This window comes from Panulirus ornatus, chromosome 22, assembly GCF_036320965.1.
Source record: "Panulirus ornatus isolate Po-2019 chromosome 22, ASM3632096v1, whole genome shotgun sequence".
NCBI classification, from domain to species: domain Eukaryota; kingdom Metazoa; phylum Arthropoda; class Malacostraca; order Decapoda; family Palinuridae; genus Panulirus; species Panulirus ornatus.
In genome coordinates this window covers 10,224,391-10,242,267 of record NC_092245.1, presented here as the reverse complement: position 1 = coordinate 10,242,267, position 17,877 = coordinate 10,224,391, and the positions used below count along the sequence as shown (strand labels likewise).

The following is a 17,877-nucleotide window of genomic DNA, read 5'->3' as shown; positions in this document are numbered from 1 at the left end:
TTATTACTGTACACACACTAAAACTGAGAGTAAGGAAGGTGTGTGGGGAGGTTATGAAAGGTTTTGTTTCTTTCTCTTGAACTTAGTTTCAGACTCTACTCTTATTTCATATACAAGTACAGCACTTATGGTGGATGACATGAACATATTAAGGCATAATACACTAGTTGTGGTTAAAATGAGAGTGAGCAAAATGAGCAGCCAGCATGTATAAGTTCTTTTTTTTTTTTCTTTTCATACTATTCGCCATTTCCCGCGTTAGCGAGGTATTTTTTTTGGAGGGGACTATTGTAGCCCTTTACTCTCATCTGATACCAGGATCTTCCATCATCCCAGGATAAGATTAATAGAAAATTTGGCTGTTTTTTGATTTCATGCATATGAACAAAGGTCAAGCATATAAAAGAGTCACTGGTGTTCGCCTTCCTTCTCCTAACGTCATCCCACTTACTTTATACAGACCCTTATTTCTACACATTTATCAAGTTGATCTCTTGATTCATCCACAGATACACACGAAAGATTCCTTTCCATCCCTGAGGTCATCCAACTATGTATGTATTTTACACAGGGTCTGTGTGTATGCATGCCGTGCAGTTCATCAGCCATGCACCTATGACGATGGTTTTAAGGGGTACTAAGGAAAGCAGAATTTTTCCCATGCCATCCTGGTGACAAAAGAGACTTCTAAAATCTGTAGGCTACTAATGGTACAATATGTCAACTAGATAGGAATAAAAAGTTAAATCCATATGTGATAATGGCTGCTGTCCCCTAGTCAAATGACAATGGCCTCTATTTATGAGTTTAGAGAAACATAGTCATTGTACTATATATTCAGTTTCCCGTTTCTATTACATATGGAGTTATGAGCATCATTATGTCTGAAATGTGTATTTGCAACACTCATGCCTGTTTAGGAGCATAATCCATGCATTATTTCACCATTTATCACTCCTGCTTTGTAACCCATTCATCCATGGATGTCACCCATCAGCACTTAGTTTCTCTCTTAGGTCTACATCCTCCATTAATCTTTCAGGTCTATCCAGGGGTTATTTTTATCTTTTCTTCTCTGTCATTACATGGTGCATAAGCAACCATTACACTTCTCACTTGAATTTTGCAGCTAATAATTATCCAATTCCATTCGTAATCATGGATACAAACTTGTGGGTAAACATTTTACAAATGAGGTGATGCACTTTTTCTTCAAGAGAATCGTTAGAATCATTTTAAGAATGAGGTGATCTACTTTTTCTTCAAGAGAATTGTTAGAATATGGAATGATTTACCATTCAGAGTGGTTGAAAGCAGTACTATAGATACATTTAGAAATAGATGATAAATATTTCACTTTGAATCCAAACTTACATCATTTGTGCCTTCTTAATCATGCTGACAATTTAATGATTTTCCTTGTGAATTATATTCATGCCTTTCTAACTTTAAACACACGACTATGAGTTATCCTCCACTGTCATAGACAGCCTTAAAGGGACCCAGTGGTGTGTTGCTGTTTGAAGTCCTTTGGGATATCTCGCAATCAAACATTTTTTCTAATCACTTTCCTTCACTGACATCTCTACATCCCTCACACAGCCATTTGTATTATCTTGCAAGCCTGATCCCATACCCATTACTCCATTCCATTCAAAGACTGCCATATCTGTTGGCCTTGTCTCTCACAAACATATCATATCTTGTTTTCCTTGTCTAGAGTTCCCAATAACCCTCATTCAGTTAAATGCCATATTCATTATTTATTCCTCACAGTCCACTCACCCTCATGACGTATCTTTAGTCAAAAGTGACTGTAGGCACACCTCATTGCATTATGTATACCTGGAAATCACAAAAGCGATTTGCTCAAGCTGTAACCTGGCCTTAAACAAAGAATCTCGCTTACTAACAGCTTGACGTCTCCTGCCAAATCACTGAACCTAATCGGTTACTGTGATGTTTTCTTTGATGATAGCGGCTCACCTTGTGACCTCTGACTCTTCACACCATAAGCTACCTCACCTTATATATCTAAGCCAATAAAATGCTGTTATTGTTAAATATGTTACTGTGTCTCAGTTACACCACTCCAACTATTCCATAAAAGCACAGCTAACCTATCAATGGTTTATTTATAGATTCTCTTCTATAAAGACATCAGTATTCTTTATCTTCACTATTCTCAATTTCGGTGAGCCCTTGACTAGAAAATTTGTACACATGTTCTATCCCATATGGCTGAGAAGCATTGTGACATTTTTCTAGGGAAAAATCAGCAACCATTTCTGTGACACTTCTGTACCTTCATATCTGTCTGACATGATACGGTCGTCTTCACTGAAGATGGTTTAAAAAATATTAGTATCCACAAACAAATATGTATATCTTTCAGGGTCGGCGGCGGCTTCTAAAAAGTGAGGGGATCACTGGAACAAAAACTTACACAACATACTGCAGTTCTATGCAAGTATCTCTAAACAAAATGGGAAGGCTGAACCCCCTGCTTTTCAAAGTGGGTGGGCTTCAGACCCCCTGCCGCCACTGTCCTTGGTATGAATTACAAACAGAAAAGGGCTGTGCACTGAGCCCAGGGGTATTCTACTACTTGGATTTTTCCATGATTATTCTTCACCATTGACAATCATATTTTGCCCACTGTTTTCCAAAAATTAAACTGTCCCGCTAAGAATATGGTCAGTTACGATAATCCGATATCGTACTTAAAAGTCATTGTGTGGAATTTTGTCAAAAGCCTTCATGAGTGCAGACAGAAGCTCAGACAACAGCCATCCACCTTAGGCCGCACCCATCTGGTACGATACCATCTGCCTTCATTCTCTCCTCTGGTATGTCTATGAGAAAGGGCCAAGGAAGAGAGATGTGATCACAGTACAGACCAATATTGGATACGATTTCGCTTGGGAAGGGAAACTGGTATCCTCACCTCTTCCAGTACATGTTCTTTTACATTATGTGGGAAACCCAACAGCCACTACCTCTTAAGATACCCACTCACTCACTTAACGCTTCCCTAACACCCGCTTGATAACCACTTCACATACCCTAAATGGTCACCGTATGTTACTCCCAACATTGGTTATGTTTTTATACGTAATATTGATGCTGTCTTGAGGGAAATTCCTCCTTGAAACTTTAGATATGCCCTTTATATGTTACGTATATACTGAGTATATGTAAAGCCAATGTATGGTCCACTGTATGCATTGTATGTACTGTATTTAATGATTCTGACACCAACCATATACACCTGATAACATTGTACGGAATAAAGAGTTGAATTGAATTCTCTTCGTGAAATGGGATTATTGCTAATCCACTTCACTATTATCTGTAGCCTTAGTTCAAATGCTGAAATTTCCAACAGTAAGGAGTTGCAGTGTAGTTTACCTTCTGATGATTGAAACTTTTTTCTCTAATTATTATTACATTTCACATGTATTCACTCAAATATCTATAAGATATTAGGTTAGTCAAATTGATGGATCAAATTTTTGGTAAAGTCCCATCACCTTTCTTTTGTAGAGCTATAATTTTCCTTCCAATCATTAAAGCAAGGTACACACGATCAGTATTACTGTCAGTATTTTCTGTACTATCAGTATTACTGATGGTGTGTGCGTCGTACTCATGTACTGTCAAAACCGAAAATTTGTACTGATGGATTTTCGAACATTTTAAAATCTGAGAGTCAGGATGTGGGCGGGGCCAATTGAATGACTAATTACTGACCGTTCGCTGAACCGTCATTCCCATCAGTATTGTCTCAACCACGTGGAACATAACAAAGTCGCAACAATTTATTGCTTTAAACAGTTACCGGAATAATTGCAGTACAAACTTTGTCCTTATTTTCCATTTCACGAATAAAAACTCGCTGAGAACAACCACAAGGAGTCACTGACGATTAAACTGACACTCAATAATGAAGTTTGAACATGTGTTTATAGTCCAGGCAATACCAAAAATAATGTCTATTGATACTGACAATAATATTGATCGAGTGTACTGCGCTTTAAGCTCAGCCTTTATCCTCGGTGGTATTTTTTTTTTTTCTTAAAGGACATTTCATTGTTTCTCCAAAGACCTTTGGCTGCCAATTCTTTGGGTCAGGAGAATTTCATTCATTTACATTTTTGTGTTGCCATGCCCATATATTAAAGATCTACGAATTATTTTGTCCAGATTTTTTCTCAATATATGCGAAATCTATTGATTTTGATATTCAGAAATTATGTCCATGTTGTAGGATAAAGAGAAGATATATCAGAGGTTAATTCAATTTCACAAACTGACATACGAATGCCAAATGATTTTCCCACCATTACGAAATGATCCGCGCGACAAGAACCCACCAGCTGTCATCCTACAAAGCATTTGTCCACCGAGGACATCTAGCTGCTGAGATATACCTTGGGGAACCTTGAAGTTTATGTTACTCTGAGACATAAAGACATCTGTGGTGTAGTAAGCGAAGCCCACACAATAGATAATTTGCTGCTTTTTCCAGGTATATCCAATTATAATCTAAAATGAGGGTATTCTCGTCTGTTTGCAGAATAAAAATGAAATTAGAAAACAGCTAAGACTCCTACAGGTTTGCAGTAAATTAAACATTTTTTACAAAAACAATTCCTGCTTCAGTTTCATCGTAACAGAGCCACTATTAAAAAGAGCAGTGCCTATATTTATAGTGCAAAAAAGATAATTAGGTTCTTGAATGTAGGAGATTCTAATTCAACTAACTCACATAAATATGTTCAAGTAGTTAAAACAGCACTCTGGTTATCATTATTCTCAATATTTTGCTCGGTTTGCCACAGCTAAACATTTTACACCTTTAAACTTGTCATCATGAGAATAATTTTTTTTTTCAAACAGTCTTCTAGGTCGCACTTAGACAGCTACAGTACGGTATGACTAATAGCTGTATCAAAAATTGCTTTGTACTTATGCCTGAATTCTAACATGGCATTTACAATTTAACAAGAGTTGTCGTATGAAAGTGTACAGCTTTCTTTTGCAGATACATATTTTTTCTCTTTGAGTCTACAGATTTTGATTCTTAAAATTGTAGAATTTTTTTCTAGATTGACGGATGGCAATTTTGCATCTAATGATTCCAAATAATGCTCACGTAAATTGTTTAAGAAAACAGTGTTTTATGTTTTGAGAATGATGTCAAGGTGATTAATATCGATATTTTCACAAGAGTTTAGCAGATGTTTGAGGATCATATGATAAAAGGTAAAGATATCTATCATACTTGGTAAGGTAGACCCACAATAAACAACTGACATGGTTGCGTCACACACAGTTGCCAACTTGGCGCATTTGACGGTAGATCTAGCGATTTTTTAGAGATCTAACGCTACTAAATTTCGTATTTAGTGCCTTAGCGCGTTTTTCGGTGCCTTTTTGTATTTAGCGTCATATTTAGTGTTATTTCAATATATGAGGAAATTCAAACATTATGTTAATGCTATTTAGGAAGTTTAGTCAAAACCTATTAAAATAACAAGGAAAACAATACAAATACTCCACGTAAATTCATTTTCATCGAAATGAACATTTCGAATATTTTTTATCAGGTTCAGTTCGGGTGTATCCCGTGGGCTCCCCCTCCTCAAGTCCCTTGCCCAGTTCAGGTTCAGTCGGACACTTGGTGAGAGAATTATCCTTGGGCCATGGAGAACAGTAACATGGCTGGTTGTGTTTGTGCAAGCCATTACACTTAACGAACACAACAATAAGAAATATACTTACCGTTTTAGAACAGAATGATTGAAAGACCCCAAATACGAAAAGTGGTTAAGAAAAGTAGAGGAGGATAACACAAAATGTCTTTGCGAGTACTGCCATTTTTATTGTCCAATGTCTACCAAACTTGCTGACATTGAAAGACCAAAACAGCTAAGCACAAGAAAGCTGAAGAGCGATTAAGTACTCAAAGACAAACCACAATTCTGTTTGAAAAAAGTCAGTGATGACACATGGGAGACTGAAGGAAACTTATCACTGTTCATAGCAGAACACTATGTTCATTACGTGTTGTTGATCATCTCAGTGAGCTGTGCAAAGCACGATTTGTAAACAGAAAAGGAGGCAAGAATTTCAAGTTAAAAAGGTCGAAGTTATGGTGCAGTTGTGTACAATGTGATTGCCCCGCTTTTTAACAGTGACTTGAAAAGTGATGTAGACAATCAAAAGTTTACCCTCTCAATTGACAAAAGTAATGACATTACGGTAAGGAAACTATTTGGTATCGCTATCCAGTTCTGTTCTGAAAGTGAGAAGATTGTAGTGACTTTTTTGGACCTTGTTGAGCTGACTGGCTATAATGGTAATGGGATATCTGATGCCATTGAGAAGTTAATGAATAATAATGGATTAGAGTTACAAAACCTTGTCGCAATTGGCAACGACAATGCTTCTGTGATGACAGGTGTTAACAGTGGAGTGGATGCCAAACTCGTCAGTTCCTCATCTGATCGTGATCATGTGTGTGTGGTGTGTGTGTGTGTGTGTGTGTCATTTTCTACAGCTATATAGCTGTGTCTCATGCTGTAGCAGACTGTCTTCCTAGGAACATGGATTTTATGATCTGAGACCTATAATTGGTTCTCCCATTCTGCCTGTCGCCAAGTAAGGTACAAGGATATCTTTTCTTTGATCAGTGATGGTCAAGCAACATTGAAATTAATAATGCCAAGCTAGACTCGGTGGCTGTCAACTGAACCAGCAACTGTCAAAATACTGCGGCAGTGGGTTGAACTTAAGACTCACTTTGAAATGGCAAAAAATGGTGGAAGGTGTTACACAGCTCAGATCCTTTATGACATGTTTTGTGACAAGAAAAAGTATGCCTTCCTGATATTTCTGAAGCATATTCTTGTTGAAATTCAGCGTGTAAATGAGAAATTTTAAGGAGAGGCACAGGATCCAACCAAACTGCTAAGTGACCTTATCTAACTTGTTGATTCCATAAATCCTTACGTCCTCATCCCAGGCAGAAAATTAAAGGATGGAGATTCAGTAGATAACTTCGTAGACCCACATCAGTACTTGGGGTACGAGATTGAAAAGGAGATGGCACGATGTAAGTTTCCTGTTGAAAAGGATATTCGAGGAAGATGCATACAGTTTGTAGTGGAGTTGGTGAAACATCGTCAACGTTTGCCAGACAATATCTGGGTGCAGGTAAATTCCTGCATCCCATAAAGCCTGGAATAATGTAATTAGCAAATATGTTTACTGATGAAGAAATTCCCACACATTGAATTCCAGTGGAGGAAGCTTCATCATGTATTGTGGAAACAAAACACTGACACTCAAACACTTTGGGCTGAAATAGCCTCGTCTAGAATTGCAACCAATGAAAATCCCCTGAGAGACCTCTCTGAGTTGGCTTTGTGCTGACATTGCCTCGCTCCACTGCTGATATAGATTGTATCTTTATGAATATCGTGAAGTCAAAGCTTGGAATAGACTGAATATAAGAAGTCTAAATGCAATACTATCAAGTATGGGCCAAGAAGAAATGGAAACTGCTGCTATTATTGTAAACTGCCTAAGGAAGTACTGAAAACCTTGGGTCATGGAAAGTATACGAGTCATCGCAAAGGCGAGCAAGACCCTCGTACACTGAGAACGGAGATTGCAGATTGAGAATTACCAGATCTGGAATAATGTTTGAGAAAGTGTTTAAGTGTTAAAGCAGTCAGTCGTACATGTTATTAATGATTTGGCACGTCAAAGAGCAAAAGTAATCTGAGCCTTTTTTCGATCATTTTAGTAAGTTTATCGCTTTTCAGGAGTGAATATATCGCCATCTGAAATTGTGAGTTGGTAACTGTGGTGGTCAACACGTGAAATAAGTTAGTATTTGGTATAAAAGTACGTTCTACCATAAAATGTTTTCAGATATCCAGTAATAACAATTTGTAGTCTCAAGTGTAATTCTTTTTTAAAGTAGTTTTTAAAACTGAAATGGTTCTAAAAGTGTTTACAGGAAAGTTTGGGTTTAAAGGCACAGGAACATCAAAACAAACCAACATGTGGCAGCATAGTGTGCTTGTTTGTTGAGTGTATGACATTAACGAGGAGTAATTTCAACAATTGACTTGTGGTCGTCACTAAATAGTGTGGAGGTTCATGGAATTCAGGGAAAATAGGTCACATATTGAGTAATAATTAGTATTAGAATTGCATGTGTTACCGGACTCAACCTGCATGAAATTACTCCAAGGGTGTAAAGTAAGTTGTGGCTAGACTGTATCAGAAAATAGTCTCAGAAAACTTCTCGCTCCAAAGGCCATTCTTTCCTTGTTTCTGGAAGTAGTGGAACTTTAAAGCTATACGAACTACTGGACAACGGGTCTTATAGTAACTTCGGTTGATTTACAAGAATGAGGTATTGGATCAGTGATAAGAATGTAACGTAAGAAGTGAGGACACTGCATGAGGCCTATTGGCCCATGCTAGGCAGGTTCTACGTCAGACCACCATACAACTGCCAGAAGCCATAAACACATCCAACCTTCGTTTAAAGCTACTTAAAGACCTAGATTCCACTACTGTATTTGGCAGCTTGTTCCATAAATCTACTACCCCTTTCCCGAACCTGAATCTATCTTTTTTTTCTAATTCATTATTTTTAGTCCTATCCAATGGTGCCATTCTAAGAACTTTAATCATGTTACCTTTATTAATGCCCTTCACTCATTTAAAGACATCAATCATATCCCTTCTAGCCCTCCTCCTCATAAGTGAATGTAAATTCAGTCTTTTTAACCTTTCTTCGTGAGGTGTCTAATCCCAGGGATAATTTTTGTCTCGCCTTTTTACTATAAACATTGATATCAGCTGCATAGTATGGAACCCAACTCTGTTCTACATGATCCAAATGGGGTCTCACCAATGGAAGAATATAGGAAGTGGTCTGGGGAAGCCACAGAATAGTTTGTGAGGCTTGGCTGTGGAATTAGTGCACTTTACATAATTGTCTGAGAGTCACTGTGAATAAACGAGGCCATTCTTTTATTTGTTCATGTACATTGTTAAGGCAGTTAACAGGAAGAGGCATGAAAGAAATATATATATATATATATATATATATATATATATATATATATATATATATATACATATATATATATATATATATATTTTTTTTTTTATTATACTTTGTCGCTGTCTCCCGCGTTTGCGAGGTAGCGCAAGGAAACAGACGAAAGAAATGGCCCAACCCCCCCCCATACACATGTATATACATACGTCCACACATGCAAATATACATACCTACACAGCTTTCCATGGTTTACCCCAGACGCTTCACATGCCTTGATTCAATCCACTGACAGCACGTCAACCCCGGTATACCACATCGCTCCAATTCACTCTATTCCTTGCCCTCCTTTCACCCTCCTGCATGTTCAGGCCCCGATCACACAAAATCGTTTTCACTCCATCTTTCCACCTCCAATTTGGTCTCCCTCTTCTCCTCGTTCCCTCCACCTCCGACACATATATCCTCTTGGTCAATCTTTCCTCACTCATTCTCTCCATGTGCCCAAAGCACTTCAAAACACCCTCTTCTGCTCTCTCAACCACGCTCTTTTTATTTCCACACATCTCTCTTACCCTTACGTTACTCACTTGATCAAACCACCTCACACCACACATTGTCCTCAAACATCTCATTTCCAGCACATCCATCCTCCTACGCACAACTCTATCCATAGCCCATGCCTCGCAACCATACAACATTGTTGGAACCACTATTCCTTCAAACATACCCATTTTTGCTTTCCGAGATAATGTTCTCGACTTCCACACATTCTTCAAGGCCCCCAGAATTTTCGCCCCCTCCCCCACCCTATGATCCACTTCCACTTCCATGGTTCCATCCGCTGCCAGATCCACTCCCAGATATCTAAAACACTTCACTTCCTCCAGTTTTTCTCCATTCAAACTTACCTCCCAATTGACTTGACCCTCAACCCTACTGTACCTAATAACCTTGCTCTTATTCACATTTACTCTTAACTTTCTTCTTCCACACACTTTACCAAACTCAGTCACCAGCTTCTGCAGTTTCTCACATGAATCAGCCACCAGCGCTGTATCATCAGCGAACAACAACTGACTCACTTCCCAGGCTCTCTCATCCCCAACAGACTTCATACTTGCCCCTCTTTCCAAAACTCTTGCATTTACCTCCCTAACAACCCCATCCATAAACAAATTAAACAACCATGGAGACATCACACACCCCTGCCGCAAACCTACATTCACTGAGAACCAATCATTTTCCTCTCTTCCTACACGTACACATGCCTTACATCCTCGATAAAAACTTTTCACTGCTTCTAACAACTTTCCTCCCACACCATATATTCTTAATACCTTCCACAGAGCATCTCTATCAACTCTATCATATGCCTTCTCCAGATCCATAAATGCTACATACAAATCCCTTTGCTTTTCTAAGTATTTCTCACATACATTCTTCAAAGCAAACACCTGATCCACACATCCTCTATATATATATATATATATAATATATAATATATATATATATATATATATATATATATATATATATATATATATATATATATATATATATATATATATCTTTCTCTTTCTTACATGATAAAGACAATAAGATCACAGACCTACTAAAACAAATGAAGCTGTTAATTGATCAGCATATTACATCAAAAGCTGAAGTTGATAAACAAAATTGGTCTCATGCATGTTTAGTGGATTAGGCCCCCGTATTGCTGATTATGAGGAACGTCATACTTAAGTGAATTTTATCATTTAAACTTTATCCTGATGATATTAGACCAGATGAGAGGTTGAGTAAAAATACCTAATAAGGGCGCTACTGGTTTATACCCAATTATGTAATGAAATTTAGTTTGGTTTTGTCATGTGATAGATGCAGTCTTCATCAGACAGTATTTGATAAGACCATGTGAGTGGTATTTTATGAGCAACTATATACATTATAAAACTAATAACTGAATCAGTGCTTTATGAAGGAAAGTAGAATCATTACTAGCAAAACTTCGTGAATCCCAGTACATATGAAGCCAAGCTGAGCATTCCTATGTTGATTCTTTTCTTCTGTAAGTTGTGATGCATGAATTTACCTTCCTTTCATGTATGAACCATGAAATTGCCCAGAATGCCCTTACAGATATATTTTGAGACATCACTTGAAGCACAGGTGCTCTTAGGAACATGTGTAACTACTTCTTGTACTGAGTAAGGTATACTGATAATGTTTATAATCTAGATATAAATAATTGTTTCTAACAGTCCTATTAATGAACCCTAATATCTTATTAGCCTAATTACACACTTTGATATTGTTGCTGTGGCTTAAGATCCTTACCTGTACTCTTAAATCTCTTTTGCATTCTGTTTTACCACTAGTATTATTGTCCAGTTTGTAATTAGTGTTCCTGTTTTTACCTCCACTAAGTGTTTTGCATTTATCTATGTTGAATTCCGTTTCCATGTACCCACCCATTCTGATTATTTAAGTCCCTTTGCAAAGTCACTGAATTTTCATATGAGCCAGTTACAGCCCCTATTTTTGTATCTTTGGCAAATTTACTTTATGTCACTGGTTATTCCCATATCCAAATTGTTAATCTATATAATGAACAACAGCAGTCCCAAGTCTGACCTGCTGAGGAACACCGCTGGCTACATTTCCCCAGTCCGATGTAACTTCGTTGATGCATACCCTCTGTTTTCTGTCAGGAAGCCACACCCAAATCCAATTAAACACACAACCCCTTGTTCCATGTGCCGCTTATTTTTCTAACCAGATGTTCTAGAAGTACTCTGTCAAAAGCCTTACTTATGTCTAAGTATACAGTGTCATAAATCTTACCCTGATTGACAATTTCAAATTCTTTATTGAAGAAAGAGGGAAGGTTACTGAGAAATGACTTCCCTTTAGTAAACCCATGTTGAGAATCCCCAATGAGATGAATAGATAAAGGTCAGCACAAAACTGGGGGTCTCCCAAAAGAACAAAGACATTTTTCTCATGTATGTATGTTGCCTTTTGAGATGATAGAAATCAATTAGATTATCAGATATGCATGATCACAATGTGTACAGGTGTTACAGGGTGTGGGATTATAAGTATAGAACCTGTGACAAGATTATTTTTAATATTTCATGAAGTGGGTAGGGTTTTGAAGTTGAGGTAAATTGTGGGATACAAAAATGGAAAATTATGAGAAAACCAAACACTGCAATGAACGCATTTTTTGTTTTGACGCAAATGATAAACAAACAGGAGGGACACCTGTAACACTCCAATTTCATTTTTTAATGTCCTTGTGCTACATGTGAGGACATGAAAAGAGTGATCATCCTGCAAACTGATCGGTGAAAACATTTACCTGGTGCTTCTTTGGATTTTATAGAACTTTATTTGGTGCAGTTTTTGATATATAAAGCAAATGATGTTATAATGAATTAAGAAAACTCTTATCCTTTATTATTTATGCATTCTAGTTGATACCACAGCGCCTCATGATGTTTGAATACAACTTAATCCAAGTTTTGCAAATATATTGGTTCGATTAAAATACCTGAATAGATTTAGGACTTGAATTAATGCTTATGAAATCTTTTGCACAAGGTCGCTGTATTTCTCCACAGAATATCTGCAAAGAGGGCATCAAGTTCAAGTGTATGTAGCCCTGCATATACTTTACTAACTAGTGCTCTCATGTAACTTATCCTAAGATTTTTGGCCAAAATATCCTTCATTTACCTTCTATCTTATAAAGGTCAACTGCAATTCTTCAGAGGTCCAAGAATGCTGAAGTGTTCATGAGAGATGCTTATAAATGAAAAGAAAAAACATGGACACAACAAGAACAAACTGTGTACAGTCATATGTAAACTTTGTGGCTTAAATTGTTTATATACAGAATGTTGTGGGCCCATATCCAAGATTTTTCATGTGGGGTGGCAATTGTCTTCAGCAAAACTTACTGCTTAATGCACATATAGTGCAGTGTTTTCAGAAGCTCCTACCCAATGTTCCTACTAATTATTACTTCTGCCTAATATGTCTACCTAATGTTCCAACCTAATACTTCCTGATGCTTCAAGCTAGTGCTCCCTCATATTGCTTATACCTAATGCTTCTGTCTAATGGTCCTACCTTCTACCTCTGTTCCTGCCATTTTGCCAAAAGACAGGGCTGGTGAATAGTGCTTCACAGGAAAACATCATTGCTATCCCCTGCATCAGCAAGGCAGAGCCAGGAATACAGACAAAAAAGGTCACATTTGTTCACACTCAGTCTCTAACTCTCATCTGTAATGCACCGAAACCACAGCTTTCTATCCACATCCAGGCCCCACAGACCTTTCCATGGTTGTATCTTTTATGGGTATTCTCATTCCCTTGACACCAGTTTTCTGAGTGCAAGCAAACACATAAGCTGTATCTGTAGTGCAGGCTTACTTGCTTGCAGAAATACTTTGAGCACTGATAAGTATATAACTTCAAAATATGGAGAGGATTTTCATCCTAAATGCCTCTTTGAGATCCCATGTTTCACCACCAATGAGAGCAAGGAAGGCATGCATAGCTTGGATAAGTTGATAGATGTTATGGAATTTTGTGAAAAAAAAGTGTTTGTGTGGTGTCACTTTTCAGATTTGATAATAAAACATTTTTCTCCTTAGGTTTCTAGGAAAGGCATCTTGATATCCACCATATGCTAGTCTTACAAAAGAGTAAGAAATGAGAATAACATTAGAACTGACATATAGTTAAATTGCACCAAACTGATGTTCAATAAGAATAATACAGTAACAGTGATATAGAAATGATCTGAAAGCATGAGTTCACAACCCATTTATAACAACAGTGAAGCTTCAATTTTAGGAGAAACTGTTTCACATCACAACAGTGGGCTGGTAAATCATATTCTATCCCAGGAAAAAGGAAATAAAAGTATGTTGAAAGATGGTGCAAGACTACCTAAAAAAAGAAAATGGACATGGAGAAAGAATAAAAAGGGGACTTTAAAGCAAGTGACTACTGATTGTTGTGACAATGCAAAAACTACAACAGATCAGCTGGTTAAGATGAAGCTTGATGAAGGTTCTGGTGGAGTACGGTCAACAAAAAGGAAGAGGGAGAAGAAAATGGAAATTACAGAAAAAGGGAACTCATCAGACAGTGCAGTGGGATTTAAGCCACTTCTTATTATTAGAAAACCAGAGGATTATTCAGCTAACTGGAAACAACTGAAAGAGGTAACTAAAAGTACAGTACATTACTTTGATATGAAAATTTTTCATTTTCAAAATGTCTGTGAATGTGTATGACTTGCATGTTGAAATTGGAAAAGTTATGTGGTAAGTTAGATTTTTTTCATGAATTGTAATTGATATAAATGCCCATTGACTCCTCTAGTTTTATTTGTTTCGGTGTAATTGTTGGTGCTGTTTGTGTCTTATGCTGTTGCTGCAGTGAGTGTCGAATGTAGCATTATTTTGAAAAAGGAAAACTTATGAAAAAGGTTAGGGATGTAAATTGTTGGTGAGTGTAAGGATGAAAATTGAATATATACAGCTGAAGTGATAGATGTTTATATACATGTATATGATGAATTTTTTTTTTAATTACATATTTGCATTGTTTGGGAAGGCAGTTTTACATTTGTGGGGCCTGTCTCAGTCTCTTACTGTCACACAACTTCATGAATTTCAGTGTGTTGTTTACATTTACCGTGTCCTCAGTCATTTTTTCCATTTACTCACCACTCTTATGCGAAGAAGAACTTCTTTACATCTCTTTTGATAAGTATCTTGCTTACTTTCATGTTATATCCTCTGGTTACTCCATCCCTATATCTCGAAGAATTGTGTGCTGTCCATGTCATCACTGTTTTAAAAACTTTTATGAAGGTTGTGACAGATCATCCATCACTCTTATCACCATGGCTGTTTAATCTGTTAATGGATGGGGTGGTGAGGGAGGTGAAATGTAAGGGTCTTGGAGAGAGGAGCAGGTAAGCATGGGCCTGGGAGGTAAATCATTTGTTTGTTGATAATATGGCACTAGTGGAAGATTTGAGGGAGAAACTGCAGAAGCTGGTTTCTGAGTTTGGAAGAGTGAGTGAAAGGAGAAAGTTGAGATTGAATGTAAATAAAAGCAAGATTAATAGGCTTAACTGAAAAGAGAGAGGTCATTTTGATTGTGAGTTTGAATGGAGAGACCTTAGAGTATGTGGAGTGTTTTAAATACCTGGGAGTGGATATGTCAGCAAATGGAACCATGGAAACTGAAGTGAGGCAAAGGGTTGGTGTGGGTGCAAAGGTCTTGGGTGTATTAAGGAATGTTTGGAAAGAGAGGTTACTGTCTATAAAGGAAAAGATGGGCATGTTTGATGGTATATTAGTCCCTGTCAGTGATACATAGATGTGAGGCATGAGCCTTAGACAAAAAATGCAAAGAATAGGGTGAATGTGTTGGAAGTGAATTGTTTAAGGACAATGTATGGGGTAAAGAAGGTTAATCAAGTAGAAATGATAGGGTAAGAGAGGGAGGTGTGGTACTAAGAGGAGTATATGTGAGAACTGAAAAGGGTGTGCTGAATTGTTTTGGACATTGGGAGACGATGCATGAGGAAAGGATGACAAAGAGGGTATACATGTCGAGTGGAGAGAACAAGGAAGTGGAATGATGGAATGAAAGATGCTTTGAAGGTTTAGGGCTTGAACCTGCGTGAAGATGTAAGGTTTACAGGGTTGGTTTACAGGGGTTAACATACTGTCTGGAATGAACCAAGGTATGTAAAGTGGTTGGGGGAAACCATAGAAAGGTCTGATTGTGGATAGGGAATTGTGGCATTGTTGCATTATACATGAGAGCTATAGAGTGTATGTGAGTGAATGTGGTAATTTCTTTGTTTGTTCCTGGCCCTACCTCACTGATTTAGGAAATGGCAAACATATGTGCAAAAACCTCATGCCAAAGAAGGAAGTAGGAGAGGAATAATTTAGTTGAATTTATATGTAATAATATTAAGATGTACAACAGGAAAAAAGAACATGAAAAGCATTGAAAAAATAGGTGAAATATGATAATTTTTCCTAATGTAATGAGATTTTTTTAGAGCCTTAAAGGGCTGTGCCTGCCCTCTCTCTCAATCAATACCCTCCAATATAATTTCCTAGGAATACTCAACAAACTTATACCTCTGGCACTATGCATGAATTCCGCCAGTCCTCAGGCTTTTCACCATGAACCTTACATACTTTGAATATCCTCACCAACCAGTCAACAACAATCACACCCTTTTTTGATAAATTCCACTGCAATACCATCCAAACCCACTGCCTTGCTGGCTTTCATCTTCCACAAAGCTTTCACTACTGCTTCTTTGTTTACCAAACCATTCTCCCTGACCCACTCATTTTGCACACCACCTCAACCAAAACACCCTATATCTACCACTCTGTCATCAAACACATTCAACAAACCTTCAAAATACTCACTCCATCTCCTCACTTCACCACTACTTGTTATTACCTCCCCATTAGCCCCCTTCACCGATGCTCCTATTTGTTCTCTTGTCTTATGCACTTTATTTACCTCCTTCCAAAACATCTTTTTATCCTCCCTAAAATTGAATATACTCTCTCACCCCAACTCTCATTTGCCCTCCATTTCACCTCTTGTACCTTTCTCTTGACCGCCTGCCTCTTTCTTTTATACGTCTCCCTGTCATTTGTACTGTTTCCCTGCAAAAATTGTCCAAATGCCTCTCTCTTCTCTTTCACTAAGAATCTTACTTCTTCATCCCACCACTCACTACCCTTTCTAATCTGTCCACCTCCCATCTTTCTCATGCCACAGGCATCTTTTGCACAAGCCATCGCTGCTTCCCTACGTACATCCCATTCCTCCCCCACTCCCCTTACGTCATTTGCTCTCACCTTTTTCCATTCTGCACTCAATCTCTCCTGGTACGTATTCCCTGCGTGTCGTAGAAGGCGACTAAAAGGGAAGGGAGCGGGGGCTGGAAATCCTCCCCTCTCGTTTTTTTTTTTTTTTTTCCAAAAGAAGGAACAGAGGAGAGGTCCAGGTGAGGATATTCCCTCAAAGGCCCAGTCCTCTGTTCTTAACGCTACCTCGCTATCGCGGGAAATAGCGAATAGTATGAAAAAAAATATATATATATATATATATATATATATATATATATATTTTTTTTTTTTTTTTTTTATACCTCGTCGCTGTCTCCCGCGGTTGCGAGGTAGCGCAAGGAAACAGACGAAAGAAATGGCCCAAACCCCCCCATACACATGTACATACACACGTCCACACACGCAAATATACATACCTACACAGCTTTCCATGGTTTACCCCGGACGCTTCACATGCCTTGATTCAATCCACTGACAGCACGTCAACCCCTGTATGCCACATCGCTCCAATTCACTCTATTCCTTGCCCTCCTTTCACCCTCCTGCATGTTCAGGCCCCGATCACACAAAATCCTTTTCACTCCATCTTTCCACCTCCAATTTGGTCTCCCTCTTCTCCTCGTTCCCTCCACCTCCGACACATATATCCTCTTGGTCAATCTTTCCTCACTCATTCTCTCCATGTGCCCAAACCATTTCAAAACACCCTCTTCTGCTCTCTCAACCACACTCTTTTTATTTCCACACATCTCTCTTACCCTTACGTTACTTACTCGATCAAACCACCTCACACCACACATTGTCCTCAAACATCTCATTTCCAGCACATCCATCCTCCTGCGCACAACTCTATCCATAGCCCACG

General features: G+C 38.0%; 1 protein-coding gene across 7 annotated transcripts in view; it reads left to right on the top strand.

The window, feature by feature from the left end:
- The first annotated feature begins 7,421 nt into the window (after positions 1-7,421).
- The window catches only part of LOC139756533 (RNA exonuclease 4), an 83,395-nt gene continuing 72,939 nt past the window's right edge, over positions 7,422-17,877 (top strand). Inside the window, exons 1-2 of one of the 7 annotated variants that reach the window (XM_071676075.1) lie at positions 7,422-7,917; positions 13,758-14,333. In XM_071676075.1, the coding sequence (XP_071532176.1) occupies positions 13,914-14,333 (420 nt within the window). In that variant the 5' untranslated portion in view covers positions 7,422-7,917; positions 13,758-13,913. The other 6 variants (XM_071676072.1, XM_071676071.1, XM_071676073.1 and 3 more) reach the window with 6 other exon arrangements.